The following is a 22,916-nucleotide window of genomic DNA, read 5'->3' on the forward strand; positions in this document are numbered from 1 at the left end:
TTCACACAGTCAGATGGAAACGCCAAACGTCCATTTGGCGGGAAAAAAACATTTAGACGGCCATCTTTAATATAGATGGCGTTGAAATCGCAATTATCGATGGTAAATAAAACAGATCTCCTAAAAAAGAGGGAATATTTAAATTCTTCAAAATTAATTACTATAAAAGTAAAAATAATATTTTTTCTAATTATCACGTATTTTAAAATGTGTATATTTTTATTTTTAATCTACGTTTATATCAAATATATGTATATACTTACATAATGTGGATAAATATAGATAAACCTAATCTAAAAATGTATATCTATAAATTGTAGTAAAATTTAAATCCTAAGCACAAAAATTATTCATTATTTATCAGTTTTCTGTATTTTCTTCTTCTTGAATTAAGAGTTCGTCTTTTTCTTCCAATATTGATACTGAAATTTTGTCAACTTCATTCTGTAACTTAAAAATAAATACAATTAAACAATATATCAAAATACAGTATATGATAATAAAATAGTAATAATAATGAAAAATATAAATTTACGTGATTTTTTTGATTCTTCAGTATATCTTCTTCTAAGCGTATTTCCTTCTCTCGATTTTCATCAAAACTTCTGTAATTTAATAACCAGAAACCTAAATAATTTATCGGATCCGAAGGTTTCTTCTCAACAATTTCTTTCATAGCTAAAATTAATGGTTCCTTAAAATGTTTCTTCAACCATTTATTATCTTCAGACATATTTAATGTGTCTTCTTTTTCTTCATTTATACCAATTTCATGGATCAATAACTCGTTTAAAATTTCTTGACTTTTGCGCAATGCAATAAAATTCTTGTCGTGCGTCTTTGAATCTTTTACATAAATTTTCTTTTTATGTGTTTCTCTATTTTTAGGATTTCCATTTTCCGTCAATTTTCTTTCGAACGAGTCAATTTCCCCATAAAATTCAAGATTTTTCGAAACTTTCGTATCACATTTCTTTTGATTTTCTTCTGTTTATTAAAGAAAAGTTTAATTTTATTTTTATAAAAATTTAAAAACTATTATTACTATTAAATCAATTAAATTACAAATAAACAATTATAATAATATATTAATTCATAACAATGAGAAAATTAACAAAAAAAATTATTACCTTCTTCATATTGCTCTTTTTCATTTTTTGATAAATCTATTACAGCATCAATATGATCTTCAATTACATTATTATCTTTGGAAATTTCTTGACTAATGTTGTTTAAAATTTCTCTTTCATTATCTCTGAAATCTTCTTCATCAATACTTTCCTGAATTTCAATTGGAGAAATTTTTATATCTTCTTTTTCAAAAGATTTGGTTTTTGATATCAATGACAATTCAGACATCAATAGTTCCTTTAAAGCTTCTTTGCTGTTAATAAAAAAAAAATAATAAAAATATAGTTAGTAAATTAAATAACAAAAATAAAAAGAATATTAATTTTTAGTTTATTTAGAAATATTACCTCAAGTCTCCATGAACAACTGCACTTGCTTTTCCTATTTTTTCAACAACTACTCTCAATGTTGTTCGTTGTTGAGATCTATTAACAAAATTTATCCCCTGTTGCTGTTTCTGAACGTCTAGCATTATTGCTGATCAAGAATTTTTATTTTCTTTCACTTTATTTAAATCCTAAGCATCTGTCAAATATAAAAATTGTTGGTTATAAATTCTTAAGTAGAATCGGTATAAAAAAAAAAGAAAATCAATGATAAAATAATTTCATTAACATAATTATAATTAAATATAAATAAGATTTTAATTTCAATTAATATTGTTAATAATTTTCAATTTAAATTAAAATATCATTTTCATTCGAATTTAAAAATTCTAAGAAAATTTTGAATTTTTCCATTTTTTGTTTATAGGAAATAAGTACATATATCGTAATATGTATCATGATTTAAGTTATAATTTGATAGACGTTAATGAGATAAGAACTAGCAGAACTAATTAGTTTCTAGATTTATGTTTAATTAAAATTGGTAATATATTCTGAAAAACAGAAAGATAACAAATGAATGACACTTATAGGGGGATTAGAAAAAAAAATGTTTCAAACATATGCGAGACAACGATGTTAAATACTTACCCAATAATGAAGAAAGGAGTGTATAAACATCAAGAAATCATAAATTTTCAGATAATATTCACAGACTAACTTGTCATCTTTGAATTAAAATTAATTTCCCTCAACAATGCTTTTGATTCCTAAACGTTTTCAATTATTATAAAATTTCGTGTTGCCTCATAACTTCAATAGAAAATGTTACATCAGTTTTGTTAATAATTTAGATTTTAAATATCTTCAATTATTATTTTTCTTTTATTTTTAAAATAGTTTTAATAATTATCAAAATTTATTTTTATATTTATACTTAATTGTAAAAAGGATTGTAAAATTAATTAACTATATTGCAAATTACTTGACTTTTATAAATGACCGTAAACAATAATAACGAATCTAAGGATGAAAAAGAAAAATTTTGGCCACAATGGTTAGCTGCCTTAGCGTGTGAGTAAAAAAAAAAAAATGATTAAAATTCAAATTGCAACAATAATTAATTTTTGTTACTATTTATATAGTAAGTCTCATTGTTCTTAATTCCGGATTGGTTAATGGTTGGTCGTCACCTTACCTGGCTCAATTGACTTCAGTGGATTCGGATTCTTCATTAAAATTGTCGGATTTTGAAGCATCCTGGGTTGCATCTTTATTGAATCTCGGACGATTAATTGGAGCTTTCACAGGCGCTTTAATACAAGGTGATTTCTGTATGTAATTATTTGAATTAGATTAATAATAAGTTATTATTACTATTTATTAATTAAATTACTATAAACAATTAAAAATAATTGTATTAAATAAAACATTTTTCTATTCATAAAATTACCTTAATTTTTAATAAAGGATTTCTCGGTCGGAAAATTGTTCTTCTTTTTGGAGCAATTCCTATGGCAATTGGATGGATTTGTACAATAATTGCGAGCTCTGTATTTTGGCTTTATATATCAAGATTCTTTCTTGGAATTGGTTCCGGTATTACTTGGGGTTCATTATCAATTTATTTAGGAGAAATAGCTCATCCTTCGATTCGCGGTGCTCTAGTGTGTGAAAAATTAAAATACTAAAATTAACATAACACTAAAATTTCCTATATGAATTAATTTAATTAATATGTTTTTTTTTAGATTTCGTTAAATATTAATGTGAGTAGTGTGGGAGTCGTTCTGGGAAATGTAATGGGATCGTACCTTCCTATGGAAGTATTCGCCTACATAAGTCTTGTACCGAATTTTTTATTTCTTGCTCTCTTTTCCTTAATTCCGGAGACTCCATATCATCACGTTCAAAACGGTCATCTCGAGAAAGCAGAAGAATCATTAAAATGGTTTCGACGAACAAATGAATTTAAAAAGGAAATCCAAGATATGTTGACTTATTCTGGTACATTAAACATGACCTTTTTGCAAAGACTGAGAGAGTTTCGACTTCCAGGTAAACTCTAAAAAAAATGACAAAAATATACATTTTTTGAAATATTTAAATAATATAATAATAAAATATTTTTTTACCAAAGCAATTTATAATTTCAGGTATTCGAAAAAGTGCAATAATCATCATTCTTCTTCAGCTTTTCTGCGTGTTCAGTATGTACAATGTATTTTACAGTTACATGGAAATAATCATCAGAAAGGCACAAGTAACGATAATTAATCCCAGTACAATAGTTGCAATTTTGGGTATTTGTCCAATTGCAACAAATTTTCTCTCTGCATATCTTGTTGATAAATTTGGTCGAAGAAGTCTTCTAATGACATCATCAATTGGTGTTACCATTTCACTTCTACTTTTAGGATTACATTTTCATTTATTGTCATTAAATTTAAATATCGATAAACTTTGGATATTACCGATATTTTCCCTTTTTTTATTCAGTATATCATTCGCCTATGGATTAGGATGTGTACCTTCAACATTAGTTGGTGAATTATTTCCTCCAAATATCAAATCATTTGCTGGATTTGCCTCAACAGCATCGGCAGCTGTATTTAATTTTTGTACAACACGAGCTTATCAGCCATTGATTTATTTAATTGGCGAAAAATATGTATTTTTATTGTGTGCAATTGTGGTTTTTTTATCATTGCCATTTGTTTATTATGTGTTGCCGGAAACAAAATGTAAGTCTCTTCTTGAAATACAAAATACCCTGACAAAAAAGAAAAATAGTGAAAATATTAAAAATCCAATTTAAAAAAATTGTCTGTATTTGCAAAAAAGTATTATTAAATTGAATAAAAAAATTATCAGCATTTAAAATTTCGCGCTGTCAGACTGAGTCGGTAATGTTACAAAGTATTGGATAATAGAGCAAGCTCCAAAGCCAGCAGTCAATGCTCATCTTATTATTCTACGTCATAATTTCCAAATTTGTTTTAATACTTATAATTTAATTTATAACAATAAAAATCGTAAATAGTATTAATATTTGTTTTCAATTTTATAATTAATCAACTAATAAAAAAAGTTACAAAACAAATGATTTAAATCTATTTAATCTGAATCTGTATTTCTAATTATCTAGTGTTTCTTTTTTCATACAGAAACATTTTGAAATTATATTCAAACATAAAAAAAAACTATTTTCAGATTTAACGATTAATTTAAAAAATACATCATAGTCATGATGTTATACAATTGAATGATTCAATCATTTCTCTAGAATAAAATTATTTTAATTGACAATATAATAACTGTATATAAGAAGATTCCATAATTATATACAAGATAACAGATAAGCTTTATCTATTGCAAGGTATGTATCTAGAAAGAATTCCGAAAAACGCCAGTCACTACATTGTCGAGTGTTCGAGGAGAAATACTTACAGAATTTTATTTTTCTGTTTATAGAGAATTAGTAAAATAAATTTCCCTGCAAAATGACGCAAATTGATTTAGAATTAATGAAAGTTTTTGGCTTCTGGGGCGCTATTGTAGTTCTTAAATTAATGGCTATGGTTCCATTAACTGCTCGGCAAAGATTCAGAAAGAAGGTATTTATCCTGATATTTTAATTAATTATAACATATTCATTAGTTAAAACATTAAAGAAATAATTTATAATTTATTTCTGATTTTCTGTAATGAAAAAATTTTACTTTTTTATTTTATTAAGTAATTAATAAATTTTTAAATAAATCAAATACACACATTATATTTTATATTCTTTACCGGCTAACAACACATATAGCCTAATTTTTCTGATATACAAAAAACTAATCAAAATCAAAGAAGAATTTAGGTACTTAAAAAACAATTAAATTATTACTAATATGTCAATTTTAAAGAAGATAAAAATCAAATTCTTTTTTTATTAAATTTTTTAAATCAATTAATTTTTAATTCAACAATATTTAATTAATAAAACAAAAATATATAATTATTTCTTTAAATGATTGAAATTTCAAAAAGATTGATTATTTTTTAAGTAACTCATTATAAATTTTTAGAATCTTTTTTTAATTATACATTTTTTTCTGATTAAATATTCTTAAGAACTGTTATTTTTTTGCGATATTGTTATCTTCTACTTCATTAAAAATTATTTTCGTTGCCATTGAAAGTATTAATAGTAGTATATCTATATCTGTTAAAAGAATATCTAATTTATAAGGGGAATAGATATAAAATTAATATTTTATGAACATTTTTTTTATCCAATTATTTTTCACGTGTATTTTTAAGAACATTAAATTATTTTTAATTAAATAAAAACAATGTATTGTAAATTTCTAAAAATTAAAAATAATTAAAAAATTGATTTAAAAAATAATTTTTTGTTTTTAGGTATTCGCTAATCCAGAAGACACTGGTTTTGCTCCGAAAGCAAAAGTAACTCACGACGATCAAGACGTAGAACGAATTCGCAGATGTCATTTGAACGATCTGGAAAATGTTCTCCCATGGTTTATAATAACTTTCCTTTATTTGACAACCGGGCCATCCATTTGGCTAGCTACTAATTTAATTCGCGGTTTCGTTTTAAGTAGAATCGCTCATACTTTAACATACGCTATTTGTCCCATGCAACCTGGTAGAGCTATTTCCTTTTTCGTGGGATACATAATCATGGGATATCAAGCTGTTAATTGTTTAATGCATTATATGTAAAAAAAAGAAAGAAACCGAAAATTCTAACAAAATCTATTCACCATTTTTTTTTTATACTTTTGATAAAAATTGTTAACAATTTCTCTTCGTGTAAAATATATATTATAAATAATATTGTTAGTTACAAAATTTTCAATTGTGACAAAAAATTGTAAAAAGACACTTTTACATTTAAATAATCGTATTTTTCTATAATTTAGTTAAATATTTTTTGTAATTACCATTTTATATAATGTAATTTACATTTCTAAGAGTAGTATTTTGTAATTTGTGAAAACATTTATTAAACAAGGAGGGGGTCCTTTATGTTTATTTCATAAACATTATGCTTCCTCATTGTGTGAAGCAAAAAATTCGCTTCCTCGTGAAGGAAGCAATGAATTTGTCCAATTCAATTGATTGATTTAAAAAATTTCGAGTTAAAAATGTTTTAAATTAATTAAATTTTTTGAAAAATAAAGAAAATTTTAATTAATTTTGAGTGTAACATAAACTTTATATATACGAATCGATTCGTTTTAATGCAAGGAATACAATTATTTTATTCATCAACTTGAATTTAAAAAAAACACAAAATTTTTTAGCTAAAATATGAATTTTCGATTTTTCAATTTTTATTAATTCTCAAATTTTAAATCAAATCTATACTTTATATATACCAACCAATTCGTTTCAATGCAGGGAATAAAATTATTTCATATATAAACATGAATTTAAATAAACACATCATTTTTTAGCTAAAATGAGAATTTTTGATTTTTTAACTTTCTTTAATTCTTTAAATTTCAATCAAATCTATACTTTATATATATCAATCGATTCATCTTGACATAAAGAAGACGATTATATTATATATTACCTTAAATTTTTCGATTTAAAAATTTTTTCAATTAAAAAAAAATTTTTGGAAAAAAAACGATAAAATTTTTTTTTTTGGGTATTTTTAAAAATCCTCTCGTCATTTTTGAGAGATTAATGTGTTAAATAAGCCTACCAAATTTTATCCAAATCCATTAAAACCTGTTAAAGATATCGTGTTCACAAAAACGATCCACACACACATACACACACACACACACACACACATACACACACACATACATACATCCGGACAATTGATCAGGATCTCATATAACATGTTTCTATATAGAGGAAAATTTGTTTTCACCATTTTTAAAAAGTTTATAAACGAAAGGACTACATAGCTTCCTCCACGAGGAAGCAATAAATGAAATAAAACAATATTAATGAAAAGCTTATTACAACATTTAAATAAAAAAAATTAAAGATTAATTTAATTAAAAATTTTTAATGAAATAGAATTTTTCATTAAAAAAAAACTTGGAATTAAATTATTCATCTCCTAAAGGAAGGTGAAATAAATTTTTTAAATTTTCATCTATTTCGCGGGATTGAGGCGAATTTTCGCGATATGGCGCAGTCAATGTTTTTCGCAGTTTCCAAGGTGATGGACGACGCTTTGACGCACGCGGGAAATCGAGACGTCGACGTCGACGACCACCAAGTTTTAGTGATTCGCGATCCTGCGAAGCGCCTGCAGAATGATAAATCATTATGATTTTGTGTCGCGCTAACCAGTGTTGAGTGAATTAACAAAAGTGTTGTTTAGGGTCGAAGTGTAATTTTTTTTTGCATTGCATGTGCGAAAAATTAGTGAAACAAATTCAATTGAAATAGGATCAAGGCCAATTTAACTGGGTCAATGGAAAATTATGCGGAATGGTGTCGACAAACGCGGAAATCGATCCCTCGACACTTTCACTCCTCGCAATCCGATTCCCTGCTCATAGAAAGTGTGTTTTTCATTACATAATTTAATCCTTACATCTTTTGTAACAAATTAGCTCGCTACATCCTTTCAATTTAATTTGCTATATCATTTCAATTCCACAAACTCCATTTCTCACGAAAGAAAATGAAAAATATGTTTTTGAAATAAAATTTGCAAATAAATTAAAATAAAATTCAACTCAATTTAAACAAAAATTATAATTACAATAATTTTAATAAAAAATAAATATTTTTCAAATAAAAAAACGGTTAATTAAAATATTGTATTAAATAATTAATATTTTGTATTAATAATAAAAAATTAATTAATAAAATTTTATTTTTATATTGCTTTGAAACTTTTTTTTATTAGTTGTTATTAGCAATTTTTCATTATTATACTTTTTATTTGCTATCAAAAGTATTTTATGAATTGAAAATTAATACTTTTTTAATCAAATCATCAAAACTCAAATATATCATCAAAATCTTAAAACTTTTTCAAATAATCGATTTTTAGAATGAAGAACTATCGTCGATGCAAAAGACGTTTAAAGTTCATCAACGGAAATGTGCTTTTAAAAAATTTTCTCTAACTTCTACTTCCTGAAAGAATTTTCATCTCAACGATACCAGATATAAGATTCTTCAGGTATAACCGTAATATTTTATTTCTTTACTAATTTGTAGATTACAATAATTTAAAAATAAAATTAATTTTAATTTAATTAAAACAAACTTTGATTTAAAAAGTCAATTTTTTTTAAACATTTTTGAAACTATTTCAATTTTGTTGTTCATTTGTTTTTCTTTTTATTTAGATCTTAAGTTTTAAAATTTTTTATTTAAATAATTAAAATTATTATAATATTTAAATTGAAAATAAATAAAAAAAAAACTAATTAATCGTTGGAATTAATTTTATAAATATCCACCGACTTCCGGAAAGTTAAATTGTTTAGTTAACTGCAATTGCACTTCAATTACTGCAGTTTAGTTACCTGCAGTAAATAGTATTGATAAAACAAAAGCATTGAGAAAGAGAGAAAGAGAGAGAATTTCAAACAATCCTTTACAATAATTTGAAATCCCAAAGAGATTATTGAATTTGGCAAACTGAGTTTCTACTTCGTTTCAAAATGAAAAGAAAAATTATATGCACGAAAATATTTCTCTGAATAAACGTTATTTTTTGAAACTAACATCCACTTCAGATTTTCATAGAAATTTCCAAAATTCATTAACTTATCTATTATCTTTGATTCATAATTACTAACTGACGACATTGGAAACAAAAAAAAGAATTCCTCTTAATCAATCATTTTTGGAATTTCTGGTTCAAGTTATTGTAATCGTGAAAAATTTTCTGACCATGAAGAAAAAACAACAATTTGTTCACCTTCATTTAAGAGTTTCGAGGATTATTCATTTCAAGTGAAATGATTGACCTCGTCTGGACAAGTACAGGAATGACCGAATTTTAAACACACGTCACGCTATAGTGTAAAGGCAAGGTTGAAATGCGTGTATACAATTACTATTGTGCATGCACAATGCACGTATATAAAAGCATTATGACAAATGTGTAAGAAAAAAAAGTGAAAATTAAATGTAATAAATAGGTACTTGTTATCGATAACAATTGGATAACTTCTTTTTTTATAATATATAATCAGGATAGCTGTAAAAATTTCATTTCTAAAAATTCAATAACTGGAAAAAATTTAAATTAGTGAAATATATAATACATAATATAAATAGTGAAATGTAATATAAATTTTTGTATTTATAAAATTTTAATATTTAATTTTTGTTTGATAATTTAAAAAAAACCGCAGCCTGAATATATATATAAAAAAAACGGCCCTCAATTTTTCTGATTAATCATTATTTATAATCGAGGCGCCACGGCGGATGCAAGAAAAAGAAAGCATCACACACGATATAAGAGTATTAAAGTCAGCGATTAAAGACCTTACGGGCTTTGAAAAGTACTCTGTCAGAATATAAGCCAAACAGGCCGTGACATCACGAGTACTTGAAACCTTTCTTGCTCCGTTCCAAAGTCTTCTTTTTATAATATCGTACATATCGTATTAACATGATTTTTAATACTTCACTACAATTCACGCCTCTGAAATTCACGCCAATTTAACCCCTCTCCCTTTAATCACATTTTATTTTAGTTTAGAATTTTCTGTTACCACAATTTTGCCGTAATTGGGGATTTAAAATAAAATTATTTTCGCATTTAATGGAAAAATTAAGTTCAAAGTGCGCGATAAGATAAATGACAATAATATAGTAGTAACTAAAAATGTATCAAAAGCTTGAAATCGAAATAATATAGAAGATTAGAGAAATCTATTTGATAATAAGAAGTAGTTTAAAAACTCACATGAAAATATTCACCAAATTTCCATCATCAGTTTGATTAGACAATAAATGATGGCACGTGGTTTTTTTTTTTGGCATAAATTCTTTATAATCAGTAGAGTCACTTGAGGCTATAAAGAAATTAACAGACCTACGAATAAAATAATGTTCTTAAAAATCAATTAAAGTTGTATTTAATTAATTATAATAATTTATAATTAACTGTTTAATAAATAAATAATTCATTAATTTTTAATTAAATGAACTAAATGTTTAATTAATTATATTAATATTAATATTACAATGAAATGTAAACAAGTTGTTAACACGAAATAAGTATAATTTTTAAATTTGAATTTTAAATACAAAATAAATTCTATTCAGCCATCCGTTGCAATTTAACATACGGAAGGAAAAAGCTAATTCACAGGTCTTTTACTGGTGTATCATTTCCGTTAAAAACACTAGATGTGTTTTCATTCTCACGTAATAATTATAAAACTATTATAATTTCAAGTAATAATCTTTGTTTTTTAATTTCTAAACAATGCGAAATATATTTTTCAAAATTATAAAAATTTATTTCTAAATAAATTAAAAAATAATTTACCAAAAATTTGCCAATTTCTACATTTAATTCTTTTTGTATAAAAACTTTCTGTACTTAATATAATATTTATTTTTCTAATTTGGACAAGTTAAACTTTCTTTTAAAAAAATTTATTCTCGTCACTTCTCGAATAGGATTTTTTTATTTCATTTATTTAATCCAATTTTGATCTCACTATATGAGAAATTCTAGAATCGAGTAGCGACGACAAGTTCTGAGAAAATCCGCTTAATTTCCAATTCAATTCGCGACGCGTTTTATTGCAAAAGTCATGTTATATTGAGACTTTCCGATTATGGTCGAGAGACACTCCTTGGAATTTGATGGTATCCATTTTGGGGATCAAACGAACAAGAAAAAAAAAGAGAAAATACAAAGAAAGTTGAATTACAGTCTTTTAAATATGACGAATCTCTTAATCTTGAAATCGCATTAAACATTAAATTTATTATTAAAAAAATTGTAATTCAAATTCAAATTGATTTCAAATTTTTAATAACAATTTTTTCCAATATTTCAATTGTGAGTATTTTCCATTTTTTCTTATCAATTTCTCCATTAATTAAACTATATATTTATATGAAATGTATTACAAAATTTTTCTTACCTCTGTTAGGAAAGTTGTGAGCTCAACAACTTTTCAATTTTCACATTATTTTCTCTGGAACATTTTAATTGATGAAAAGAGTCAGCTCCAATAATCACTAATTGCAGTTATCCATATAATAATTTTCTATTCCGCCTTCATTATTTTTCCTTACAAATAGTTATGTCTTGCGAATAAGAAAATCGACATCTTTTACAGAATATATCTATTGGAAACGTAGTTTCCTCTGAAAAAAATTAAAAAATATTAATTTTCTGTTTTAAAAGATAAATTAAATATAATTATTATAATAATTTATTATTAAATAAAATATGATAGAAATCTAATAAAGGAAAATTAAAAAATTTTAATTTAAATAATTTTTATTTCCTATACATTGAATAAAAATAAATTAAATTAAGAAATGACGAGATTCTATAAATTCGAATATGAATCATTTTGTAAAAAAGAGAAGATTAAAGGGTCTATATTATATTTCGACATTGGCCTTTTAAGTGGAGCCTTTTGGGAAGTAATCGAACGTGGGCTTCTTTTCGAGGACCATCGATTCGGATCAAAGTGAAACTGCATATAGAAACGCAATATATTTCATGTGGAGAAATGAGTAAGGCCCATTCATCTGTTTCCTCGGACCCGACACGAATGACGCGGCCTGCCGGTTCGCCCACAGATTTCTTTGCCTTCGCCAAATACGGACCCACAAGTTCTGTCTTCTCAACAAGTATTCGACCTACGCTTTCAAGTCGATATTATTTTCTTTTTTTTCTCAACAGTCTTTTTAAATACCAATTCAGGTTTAAAAAAAGATTGACAGTTAAAATTAACACCAAAAACTGTTATATATGATAAATATTTGTATATGTAATTTAAAATTTTAAGGTGCGATTTTTTAAAGATTAGAAATAAAAACAAAGCTAAAAATTTCTATTGTAATATAATTAAATAACGAAATTGTTAGTTGATTCTATAATTGAAATTCGAAGAAAATTTTTTTCTAATTTGATCGCATGAAGGCTAATGTTTTGAAATTCCTGAAAATTGATATTTTTGGAATTCCTTTTAATCATCAATGGCCTAAAAAACCAATAATGCCATTTAATCGTCATTTATCGATTAAATCCAAATGCAGCGATAGTTGATTTACTAAGTGACGTTTTGCGAAATGGTTTTCGAGAAAGAGATGTAAATTTTGTTCCGAATGAATGTGCAGTAAATGCTTACTGTATCTTTTTTTTTACGAAGGCCAGATCACACAGCCGTATTTAGAAGGAAATAAGTATTACGCAAGAAATTGCTAAAAGCCTTCTTCTCTATCAATACTACTCACACATGATTGCCTTTTGCGTTATCGAGCTTTGTATATATTTACATTTTTCTATAGTTCTCTCTCTCTCCCTCTCTCTAATGTCATTTTGTCTTATGACACTGGTAATTTTTTCCAGACAATGTTTATTAAACATTTATGATCAAAAGTGTCTCATCATTAAATGTCACAAATGTTAGAAAAGAATTTAATCTTATCAAACAAAATTATGTAACCTTTTTTTCGTTATAAAAATAGAATCTTTTTCAAGAATAGTAAAAAAAAAGAAAATTAAGACTGATTATTATTCATGAAATTATACGCCACTTTTGGATAAATTGGAACCTTGATTCGAATTCAGAGCAAGGCAGATACATTCCACGAAAGAACAAATTGGTTCGTCATGCTTAAAGAGATCAATGATGGGCATGATTAATTGTTTTAATTACTGTCTATTTTCATAGTGCAAGACATGTAAATTATTCTAATTTAATTAGCGATCGATCTCAATTTGGTGTTGGAATTTACTTGTTGCCACAATTGGGAAAACAAATTTTCAAATGTTAAAATTCCCAAAATATTTTACATAGAAATATATTTTTATTGATCAATCAAGTAATTAACAAATATTAATTTAGTAAAATTTTGCATTTTCAATTTAAAAAATAATTACTTTCTTGTTTAAAGAAGAAAAAATTATTTTCAGTTTAAAATCCTTAACAAAAAAAAAGAAAAAGAAACCGAATCTTTGTAAGCTAATACTAATTTGGCAACAACAGTAATATTAAATCAGGAAATAAGGAACGATATATACAAGGTAATAAATCTTCCTGAACTTTACTTCCCTTTTATGTTTGGCAGCGATTCATTGAATTCTCAACCGCATGTAAAAAAAAGAAGGTCGACGTGTGAAATCTGACAAAATATTTTTATGATTCATTAAGCAGTTTTCTTCCTCGATATCAAAAAGAAAAAAAAATTCAATTAAATCAAATCTAAAAATAACTGATAACTAAATTTCACAAAACTTTGAAAATAAATATAAATATAAAAAGGGCTATTAATGGATTTTGATTAAATAAATACAAAAAAAAAATTATACAAAATTAAAAATAAAATTTCTTTGAAAATAATATTTTTCCTTTCGAAAAAAATTCTCAGTGGAAAAACTGAAAAATTCTTTACTAAAAATGTATCCTCTTAATGAGACAATAAAAATTACATTAAAATCTTCAACATAAAATGATAATCAATGTAAAAAACTATTTAAAATTGAAAAATTGATAATTTCCATTAGATTCTTCGACAAAAATAACTATTTATCATAAAAGTTGTTACTTTAAGAATTTTCCATTTAAACACCTAAACAGAAGTCTTATTTTATTGAAAAGAAATTAATATTTAATATTCTGAAATTCTTATCAATTGAAATAAATTGATAAATTCTTATCAATTATTTCTAAATTAAACCTAAAGGCCCCCTAAAAGTCGAAATAATCGTTTTATTAAAATTTTCTATATCACGATTCCCCTATATTCTCATCGACTGGATCGTCGCAGTATAATCTCTACAAGAAGTGACTATACTACACACAATGAAACATATGTGCCTTTAAGAAACACGCACTCGTAAACTTATGTATATATGTATACTTACATTAAAAGCAGTAATAGTGAGAGAGAAAGAGACAACAGAAGAAGTATGAGTGCGTGTATTAGCTTTGAAACATCCCACACGAAACCTCTCCTGGCACTCTCTTGACTATGGGGATGGCGAAAAGTAGGGAGATCGGTTTTGAACCGGCGTGTGTTCTCCACAGTGAGGGCAGATCAGTATGCGACCGGCAACACCGGCGAGGATACCAGGATATAACCTGGTAGCAGTTTGAAATCTGGCATCGTTTTTGCCTCATCGTGTTTGTCCCTCAATCAAATTCCACCTGTTAAAAATTTAAACATTCCATATAATCAAACTTTAATTTAAATATATCTATATTTAATTCTAAAACAAAAAAAAATTTACATTAGATTTGTAATCTTTAAAAAAAAACGAGTAAAAAAAATTCGATAAAAACTAAAAGTGAAGACCAAAGGATCTATTTATATTTTTATATCAGTGTTTAAAAATTTTTTGTTTTGTTTGTGAAGTGTCACAATGACGATAAAAAAAGGAAACGTGGCTAAAGGTAAGGGTAAAGATGTATCAAAAAATAAAAATGAAGTCACATCCTCAACTTCTAAATCTTCAATGACGGATTTAACACGCAAGAGTTCAACTTCATCCATGAAACACGAAGTTGTATCCTCATCATCAACAGTCCAAGAATCAAAAAATGTCACAGCATCCGAAAAGCGTACAAACACCGTCGAAATGTCAAGTTCAAGTCGAGAAATAATAATGGACGCTGATGGAAAAATAATCAAAGTTATTGAAAATAAACCCCAAAAAACAGTCCAAACAGCTTCCACTTCAAGATCAGGAAAATCATCTCAAGATCTAATAGCTGATGAACAGAGACAATTATTAAAAGAGAGAAAAGAAATTGAGAGAGCAAATATTCTTCAAGATCAAAAAATCACATCAACTGGACAGAGTCACATTCATGAATCAGAGATCAATAAATCTTTCGACACAAATCAAATTTTTGATTCAAGTCAAAATTTTGACACTAGTCATCATCATTATCATCCGTCAAGTTATTCAAGATCAATGGAGAGTAGCGAATCAAAAAGAATCGTCACAGAAGGTCATACCACCAAGGACGGTCAAATGATCATCAGTACAATAAAAATCGATCAATCGGATCAAAAGTTTGACGATAATGGAAAAGTCACATCAACAACATGTCACAATATCGACAGTGACATAACAATTGATAAACGATCAATGGACGACAAAAAGAAAAGCGATCGATTAAAACTTGGCGATTCAACATGGGATGGAAAATTTGTCTATGAAAAACCAGTGGCAAAAGATAGATCAATAAAAATCAATCAAAAATCAAATAATGACGAACGATTTTCAAGTTCTAGTATACATGAACAAACATCTGAATCAAAACAAGAGAATTTCACATCGTTGAAAGATTTAAAAGTTTCATCAACGGACACAACTGATTTTGCAAGAAGAAGAGATTCTGAGAGATTAGATCACAGTCCAGTTCGTTACACGAAACCTGGCGACTCAACGTGGGATGGGAAATTTATTTTCGAGAAACCTGAACCAAAAAAGAAGACAGTGTCCTATGATCTTCGTGATTCAGATTCCACGAGATTTACAACTGAGAAGAAAATCGACATTCGAGATGGTCAGGAAACTAATATCAAAAGTATCATTCGAGATTCACCATCTCCTACAAGAAGAGTCACAAAACCTGGTGATTCCACATGGGACGGTCATTTTGTTTACGAGAAACCAAAAGACGTGACAGTTGTACGAAAAACGGAGAAAAGAAATGATTCCGTTGAGGTTCAAGACGTGACTGAAGATGTTAATCTCATGGAATCGGCCTCGTCATCATATATTATTGAATACAATACCGAGGGTGATAAGAAAATCGAAAAAGTAACTTCCGTCTCGGATGTAATCATTGAAGAAGATGATGGACCAAGTCCAAGAAAACCAAAAGAACAGCCAAGAACCTATCGCCTTGGAGACTCAGCTTGGGATGGTAAATTTGTCTATGAAAAACCATTTTCCCCTCATAAACGACCATCAGACATTCGAAGAGTCGATAGAAGATCGGAAACTGTCGATATCAGAGAAGTCACTGAAGATAATTCGATCAACGAAGCTGATATCTTAACCACATCCTATGTGATTGAAGACACATCAAGTGAGAAAAATTTCATTATTGATGATCAAAGACCTAAAAATGTGAAAACAATTTTCGTAGAAGTTGAAGGTCAAGATTATCCAAAACGTCCTCAAAGTCCCGAAAAGTCACGAATAACAAAACCGGGTTCATCAACCTGGGATGGAACTTTCATCATGGAAAGAAGTCCAGAAACAAAAAGAACTGCATCTCCGGATTATAAATCAAAATTTCCTGATTCTAAACCCAATGAAAAAGAAAGAGATTTTGGAAGTAAATATGATCAACGAAAATTGGAACCTATTAGAAAGAAGAATATAAGTGATACTACTCTCGATTTGACAGATGATGAAGTTGTAAGATCATCCTTCATCATTCAAAAATCATCAACACATGAAAGCTACTCCGATTCACAGAATGTTGATTTCTCAACAACCTCAGTTGAAACTGTCGTTATTCAAGATGGACAAAACATAACTGACGATCATCCCATAAAATTCCTCACCACCGAAACTCTAAAAGATTTCAGGGGACCGAGTGATCAAAAGAAACCAACTGATCAAGATCGAAAAAAGCCAATTGTTGATCAACGACGACCATCGAGTCCAGAAAAGCGAATTCCAACTCCCGAGGAAAGATCAATTCGACCTTCCAAGCCTGGATCATCCACCTGGGATGGATCATTCACATACGAAAAGCCAGATCAGAAAAAACCCAAAAAATCCGAACCGAAAAAAGAGGATACAAAACCTGACAGAAAACCAAATTTGGATGTTAGAAAATATTCCACGGACATCACTGATCAAACTTCGAAATTTGATTTTTCAAATACATCATCATTCACTGTGGAAAAATCCTCAACAATTGAATCCAGAACATTTGATTCTTCCAATATTTCAACTACAATAACTGATGAAAAACAAAGAAAAGAAGGCCCCGAACCGAAACCACGTCCAAGAACTGATTATAAATCACCTGATAATCAAAAACCATCTGAAATTTTGAAATCACCGGATGATAAAACAAGTCCAGATAGATCATTACGTCCAACAAAACCGGGTTCCTCTAATTGGGATGGTTCGTTTGTCTATGAGAAACCACAAGAAAAGAAGCCGAAAGATTCGAAGAAACCGGATGATGATAAAAAAATTCCCAACGACAGAACAACAATTAAAAAGCCAAAGGACAACATACCTGATAATAATTTTGATCGAAGATCTTCAATAACTAAAGACATAATTAGTACCACTGATGTCATTGACACTCACGATATTATTTCCGATAGTAACGTAACTGTTACGTCAGACGTTGTGCAACAATCTTTTGTCATTGAAAAATCATCAAGTTTCACTGAAGTTCAAGATTTTCGGAATGTTGTCGAAGATCGTGTCATTAGCGAATTCACAAAGGACATTCGTCAGGATCAGGTAAGCTGAAAAAAAACCAAAACATTATTTTCCTTCAATTACAATTTTCTTATTTTTGATTTTTTATTTCTTGCAAAATGGGACAAAAAATACATAGGCAAAAAAGAAAAAAATTGCAAAATCAAAAATGAACTTAAAAATTACACGTCTGGTAAATTTCCACTCGCGCAATTAGAATTTCAAATGAAAAACTAAATGATAGTTTAAACTCAAATTATCATATATCGTTATAAAAATAAAATCAGAAGTGAATAAACAGAAAACTAGATCGAAAAAAAATACGACAACCAACAATTTTATAATCTTCAATCATCTCGTGAGAAATATTTAATAACAGAGATTTCCTTGAATTGGATTCTGCGATCACATATATAAGATATCGAATGTTTTTACATATTTCTTTTTTTTTTATTACGAAAAGGTATTGAATGATAAATGAATGTAATAAAAGAAAAAATGTTCAGAATTTTTCTTTTATTTTTTTTTCTTTTCCTCTCTGACAGTCGAGGGCAGCCCTTCAATAAAAGGAATCGGTGACCTCGCGAAAGTTAAAGAATCGTCAACGCGAGTTCCACTCTCGTACAAGGCAAAAGACCCACATTGACTTTCACTTCCAAACAGTGCAAGGATTGTGCTGAGTGGACCGTTTAAAAATAAATCTGACCTAATACGGTCTTCGTCGTTATAGTATATTAAAGGAAAAAATGTAATACAATGTCCCACACGTCCTTAAGATGAAAAAAAAAAATACTTTGCGAGAGAAAAAAAGTAATAATATTTCCCGTTTTAGCGAATGTCACTCGGTACACAATTTATTTTTCAAAGAATCATAACGGGAAAATTTTTAATGAAAAACGAAATGTTTCCTGACAATTTTTTCAGAATTTCTTCTTCTGCATTAATAACAATCATTTTTTGCAGAATTTATATATTTTAATTTTATTATTATTATTTTTTATTATTATCACTGTAAGTTATATTGAAGAATATTGTAAAATTTAATTAAATTTCCAAAAATTTAATTATGATTAAAAAAAAATAACTCTTTAATTTAATGGAAAATTCTTGTACCAATTTACAATCAAATGAAAAAATGATTGTTAATGCTTAAAAGATGTTGAGTAAAAGAAGATTTAGAACGATAAACTTTTTTCGTTACATGCACTCAATCTGTTTTCGATTGTTAAGAAGGCAAACAAAATGTGCTCTAGTTGTCTTAAAACACGACACGTTATCGTGTATGTAACCACCTTTTCTCACGACTCGTTTATAATTGAAGAGAAGTTAATTTACCTTACAATCATGTTTTAAAAAAATAATTTATAATACTCTTCTAGGAAAATCACTTCAGTCGTAAATTCCAAAAAAAAACTTCATTAATAATCATACGACTATTATAAAGCCAATGTTTTTTTTTTATTATTTTGATTTATTTTTGATTTTATTTTTTATATTAAATTAACGAAATTCCAAATAAAATAATTCAATAATAAATCACAATAATTAATAATAATAAAATTTAAATATATAAATAAATAAATCTTAAATTAAAACGTCATACGTTCTCAACATACTTTGAAAATAACTTTCTTAATCTAAAAAGCAAAGTGATAATAATTTTAATACTCGACAGTCGCATCGTTTTTATGCCTTTAAACATATCCTTGACTTTTTAAAAGCTTAAAAGTGCATAAGAGTTTTCTTTTCTTGTAAATAAATATAAATGAATTTTAAATAAAATTTACGCTAGTTTTAAATTACCTATTTATAAGCAACAACAAAAAATAGCAACATTAAATTAAAAATTTCGTGTTTTCTTAGAAAAATGTTAAGAATTGAAATTTTCTCTAACTGAAAAATTATCTAGCGGTCATAAAATCAGAATTATTACACGTAGTCACTGATTCGCGTAAGAGAAGAAATTACATAATAGGAATGTAATACTGCAACCTATTTCGCAATTAGCGTCGTTCATTGAACTGTCAAGGGTTGTCAATTATCATCGGTCTAATCTTATTAATCCATTATGAATTTTTTTTTTACATAATTAAATTAGCTCTACAGTCTATCAATGTCTATTTAAATAATATCCCAAAAAATACGAAAAAGAAACCTTGTCATCGTATAAAAAATGTAATTAATTTTTTTTTCTCTTTAAATAGAAAAAATACTAATTTAATGTTAATTACTTTCTGTAACAAATAGAAAATTAATTAATTAAAACGATAAATTTGAAATAGTTTCTTAATTATATCAGAATTATCGGGGTATTAGATTAGATTTTTGATAATTATTTTTTCATATTCTAAAATTAGTTTTGATTAATTTTGTTTTAAACTTTTATCTTAAAAGATTAATTAATTAAATTGATTGCATTTTTCTTTCACAGAGAGATGTCAGCAAGTCAACGAGAGAATTTGTCAATCACGAACAGTTTAATAGTATGGTAGCGCGAGATGTCGTTGATGACAAAAGATTCGAAAAGATCCCGACCTCCGGGCCGAGGTCGCCGAGCGAATCGCCTCGAAAGGTCTCTCCAGATCGACCCGGTTATCCCCGAGGAATTCCAAATCTTCGAAGTGATGACAAACCAAAATCAATTCCTGCCGCAGGAAAACCGAGTCGACCTCAACGTCGGGACGAAAGTCCTCGACGAGTTGGAGATAAACCTGGACCAAGAAGGTGAGATCTTATTATTATTAATTAATTTAATGAATAAATTAATGAACTGAAATTAATTCTTTAGAAAGGAGAAATAAAACGATTTAACAAGTCTTTTTTTAAAAAGCCAAACTCGTAGAGAATTTAAAGAGAAAATTACAAAAGAATAAAATTAAATTATTCCACATTCGGTGTTTAAAAAAACAAAAAAATTATTCTTTACACTCGATGTTCAATGTCACGGTAAAGTATATTACTCGAGTGTGTATTTTCATTTCTGACATCATCGCTTTAAGGATTGCAGATTGAACACTAGTTAGGAAAACACAAGTGTTCGATTCATGAAAATTCATGAGCTATATATATAATAATAATGAATAAACTTTGAAATTGCCTGTTTTGTAACCAAGAGAACATACGCTTGAAATTTTCAATATAATTTCTTATAATTCTATTAATACCTATTTGCTTTTTTTAAATTTTTAATTAAATTATTCGTTTTAATTTTTAGACCCTCCGACACTAGGACCAAGTCACCGGAAAAATCACGGGATTATGTTTCACCAACAGACAAATTGCCGAGTAAAACAGAAAAGGAGCCAAAACCCCGAAGAGGTGATCAAAGTCCTGATTCATTGGAAAAAGAAGATATCACCCCGCAAAAAGTCCCGGACGTTCTAGTTAAAATCCCATTAAAGGAACAATGTATTTGCGAATTGTGTACCTGCGGGTGAGTTAAATTAATTTCCTCTCTTTTTACAAGATTTAACTTAAAATTTACATTCTAATTTTGTTATACAATTTTTTTTTTAAATTAATTAAAAATAATTTAAGAAAATATAAATTTAAGCTAAATTAAAGTAACTCTAAATGAAAGTATCCCACGAAACAAAAGTAAAACTAAAGTGACTTTAAGTTGAATAACTTTTGGAGAATTTGCATCGTCTGACTTTGTTTTTTTTTTTAAATTTGTCCATCAAATTTATTTGACCTTTTGAGTTGAAATTAATCTCGAAAGTCGCAAAGATGACGCAGTCATCTCACGTGACTCATTTAATTTAAAACAAAGAGACTGGGTTGTAACGGAAATCACTGTTATTTTGTTTTTATTTTTATGGTTTAAATACTCGAAGAACGTTCATTTTTTTACGACCGTTTTAAAGAATTTATTAATTTTCGACTTTCTTATTACAAATTATTATTATTATTATTAATTATTATTTCTCAATTGAAAATATACTGTAAGTTAAATTTTAGAGTTATTTCTCCTTCTACTTTTTCTTAAATCTTTTCTTTTAAAATTAATATTTAATTTAATAATTAAAATACTTTCAAATATATTTTACTTTAAAATTCACTCTCTCCTTTAACAAAATATAATTAAAGAAAAAAAAATTCTGAAAGCAGTTCGAGTCTAAATTAATATTTGTAAGTAGAACACGAGAAAGATCCTTTTAAGGCAACTTGGAAGCGACAAATCACGCAACACGACCTCACTTTTTAAATCTGTATTGTATCTGTCTGTAGTCTTTTTTTAATATTCCAAGAGGAATGATTTGAGAAAAAACAAATTTTAATATTAATATTATAAATCATTATGTATCAAAAAACTATGAATTCATCCTTAGTTGAAGATAATTCAGAAAAATTCAATTAAATTAAATTTTAAATATTTAATCATTAATGTAACTATTATTTCTATTAATATTTTCTAAATATTAAATAAATTTCAAGTTGAATCTTGTAAAAAAAGGTACAATTTTAACTATTTTTCCCCAAAACTAAATAGTACAAATTGACTTCTTTTTTTTTAATTCACTGCTGTGTGCAATAAAAAAAAGATGTCCTCGATACTTTACACTGGTTCGCCTTCGAAGATACAAGTGAACCAAATTAGTAGTCGATCTGCATCGAAAATCGGCAATTTGAAACAACTTTTTTGCCATTTATGTCGATTTAGTTAAAGCGTTCGTGGAATCCTCAAGATTCGGTCCACATTGATAAGAACCAAGGATTTTGAAATCGATTTCATTCCAAAGATCCAAAGAATTAGAGATATTTTTTTCTTTACAATTTTTCAACCTTTATCTAATTTAATGTTTAAAAAAATTTCCTGTAAAATTCTAAACATTTTT

General features: G+C 27.1%; 4 protein-coding genes and 1 long non-coding RNA gene across 16 annotated transcripts in view; 3 read left to right on the forward strand and 2 right to left on the reverse strand.

Annotated features, from left to right (window-relative positions):
- LOC127278388 (uncharacterized) lies at positions 1-2,789 on the reverse strand. 4 transcript variants are annotated; one of them, XM_051300116.1, is made up of 7 exons: positions 2,656-2,734; positions 2,109-2,227; positions 1,479-1,656; positions 1,131-1,384; positions 536-987; positions 264-450; positions 1-120 (listed from the first exon to the last, which is right to left on the reverse strand). In XM_051300116.1, the coding sequence occupies exons 3-6, from the start codon at positions 1,601-1,603 to the stop codon at positions 361-363; spliced, it is 921 nt and encodes a 306-aa protein (XP_051156073.1). In that variant the 5' UTR covers positions 1,604-1,656; positions 2,109-2,227; positions 2,656-2,734; the 3' UTR covers positions 1-120; positions 264-360. The 4 variants fall into 4 exon arrangements, with proteins under 4 accessions (XP_051156073.1, XP_051156082.1, XP_051156055.1 ...); XM_051300125.1 differs by lacking the exon at positions 2,109-2,227 and having other exon boundaries at positions 264-444; positions 2,656-2,789; XM_051300098.1 differs by lacking the exon at positions 2,109-2,227 and having other exon boundaries at positions 2,656-2,789.
- LOC127278342 (facilitated trehalose transporter Tret1-like) lies at positions 2,246-4,502 on the forward strand. Its single transcript, XM_051300037.1, has 5 exons — positions 2,246-2,531; positions 2,603-2,782; positions 2,928-3,124; positions 3,209-3,515; positions 3,614-4,502. Exons 1-5 carry the CDS (start codon positions 2,456-2,458, stop codon positions 4,273-4,275), a joined length of 1,422 nt encoding a protein of 473 aa, XP_051155994.1. The 5' UTR covers positions 2,246-2,455; the 3' UTR covers positions 4,276-4,502.
- Positions 4,096-14,630, reverse strand: LOC127278427 (uncharacterized). The gene is made up of 4 exons (XR_007842489.1): positions 14,536-14,630; positions 11,576-11,801; positions 10,381-10,509; positions 4,096-4,230 (listed from the first exon to the last, which is right to left on the reverse strand). It is a non-coding gene; the product is annotated as an uncharacterized LOC127278427 (long non-coding RNA).
- LOC127278410 (microsomal glutathione S-transferase 1-like) lies at positions 4,844-6,666 on the forward strand. Its single transcript, XM_051300137.1, has 2 exons — positions 4,844-5,074; positions 5,868-6,666. Exons 1-2 carry the CDS (start codon positions 4,961-4,963, stop codon positions 6,189-6,191), a joined length of 438 nt encoding a protein of 145 aa, XP_051156094.1. The 5' UTR covers positions 4,844-4,960; the 3' UTR covers positions 6,192-6,666.
- LOC127278170 (uncharacterized) overlaps positions 7,585-22,916 on the forward strand; it is a 26,007-nt gene continuing 10,675 nt past the window's right edge. For 5 of the 9 annotated variants that reach the window (XM_051299753.1, XM_051299792.1, XM_051299776.1 and 2 more), the window contains exons 1-3: positions 14,701-18,120; positions 20,510-20,802; positions 21,293-21,511. In XM_051299753.1, the coding sequence (XP_051155710.1) occupies positions 15,034-18,120; positions 20,510-20,802; positions 21,293-21,511 (3,599 nt within the window). In that variant the 5' untranslated portion in view covers positions 14,701-15,033. Of the gene's footprint in view, positions 8,006-8,502; positions 8,635-14,698; positions 18,121-20,509; positions 20,803-21,292; positions 21,512-22,916 lie in introns of those variants that run through there. The other 4 variants (XM_051299809.1, XM_051299799.1, XM_051299751.1 and 1 more) reach the window with 4 other exon arrangements.

This window comes from Leptopilina boulardi, unplaced genomic scaffold (genome assembly GCF_019393585.1).
Source record: "Leptopilina boulardi isolate dan_hultmark-lab unplaced genomic scaffold, ZJU_Lbou_2.1 LbouV2_112, whole genome shotgun sequence".
Lineage (NCBI taxonomy): Eukaryota > Metazoa > Arthropoda > Insecta > Hymenoptera > Figitidae > Leptopilina > Leptopilina boulardi.

What these genes read in the sequence shown, in the direction of transcription:
- LOC127278388 (XM_051300098.1), bottom strand. Translation starts at nt 1,603, where the DNA reads ATGCTAGACGTTCAGAAACAGCAACAGGGGATAAATTTTGTTAATAGA. An exon ending in GTTGTTCATGGAGACTTGAG is followed by an intron (nt 1,385 to 1,478) that starts GTAATATTTCTA and finishes TTTTATTAACAG; the next exon opens with CAAAGAAGCTTTAAAGGAAC. An exon ending in TGAAGAATCAAAAAAATCAC is followed by an intron (nt 451 to 535) that starts GTAAATTTATAT and finishes TTTATTTTTAAG; the next exon opens with TTACAGAATGAAGTTGACAA.
- LOC127278342 (XM_051300037.1), top strand. Translation starts at nt 2,456, where the DNA reads ATGACCGTAAACAATAATAACGAATCTAAGGATGAAAAAGAAAAATTT. An exon ending in CTTCGATTCGCGGTGCTCTA is followed by an intron (nt 3,125 to 3,208) that starts GTGTGTGAAAAA and finishes GTTTTTTTTTAG; the next exon opens with ATTTCGTTAAATATTAATGT. An exon ending in GAGAGAGTTTCGACTTCCAG is followed by an intron (nt 3,516 to 3,613) that starts GTAAACTCTAAA and finishes TTATAATTTCAG; the next exon opens with GTATTCGAAAAAGTGCAATA.
- LOC127278410 (XM_051300137.1), top strand. Translation starts at nt 4,961, where the DNA reads ATGACGCAAATTGATTTAGAATTAATGAAAGTTTTTGGCTTCTGGGGC. An exon ending in GGCAAAGATTCAGAAAGAAG is followed by an intron (nt 5,075 to 5,867) that starts GTATTTATCCTG and finishes TTTTGTTTTTAG; the next exon opens with GTATTCGCTAATCCAGAAGA.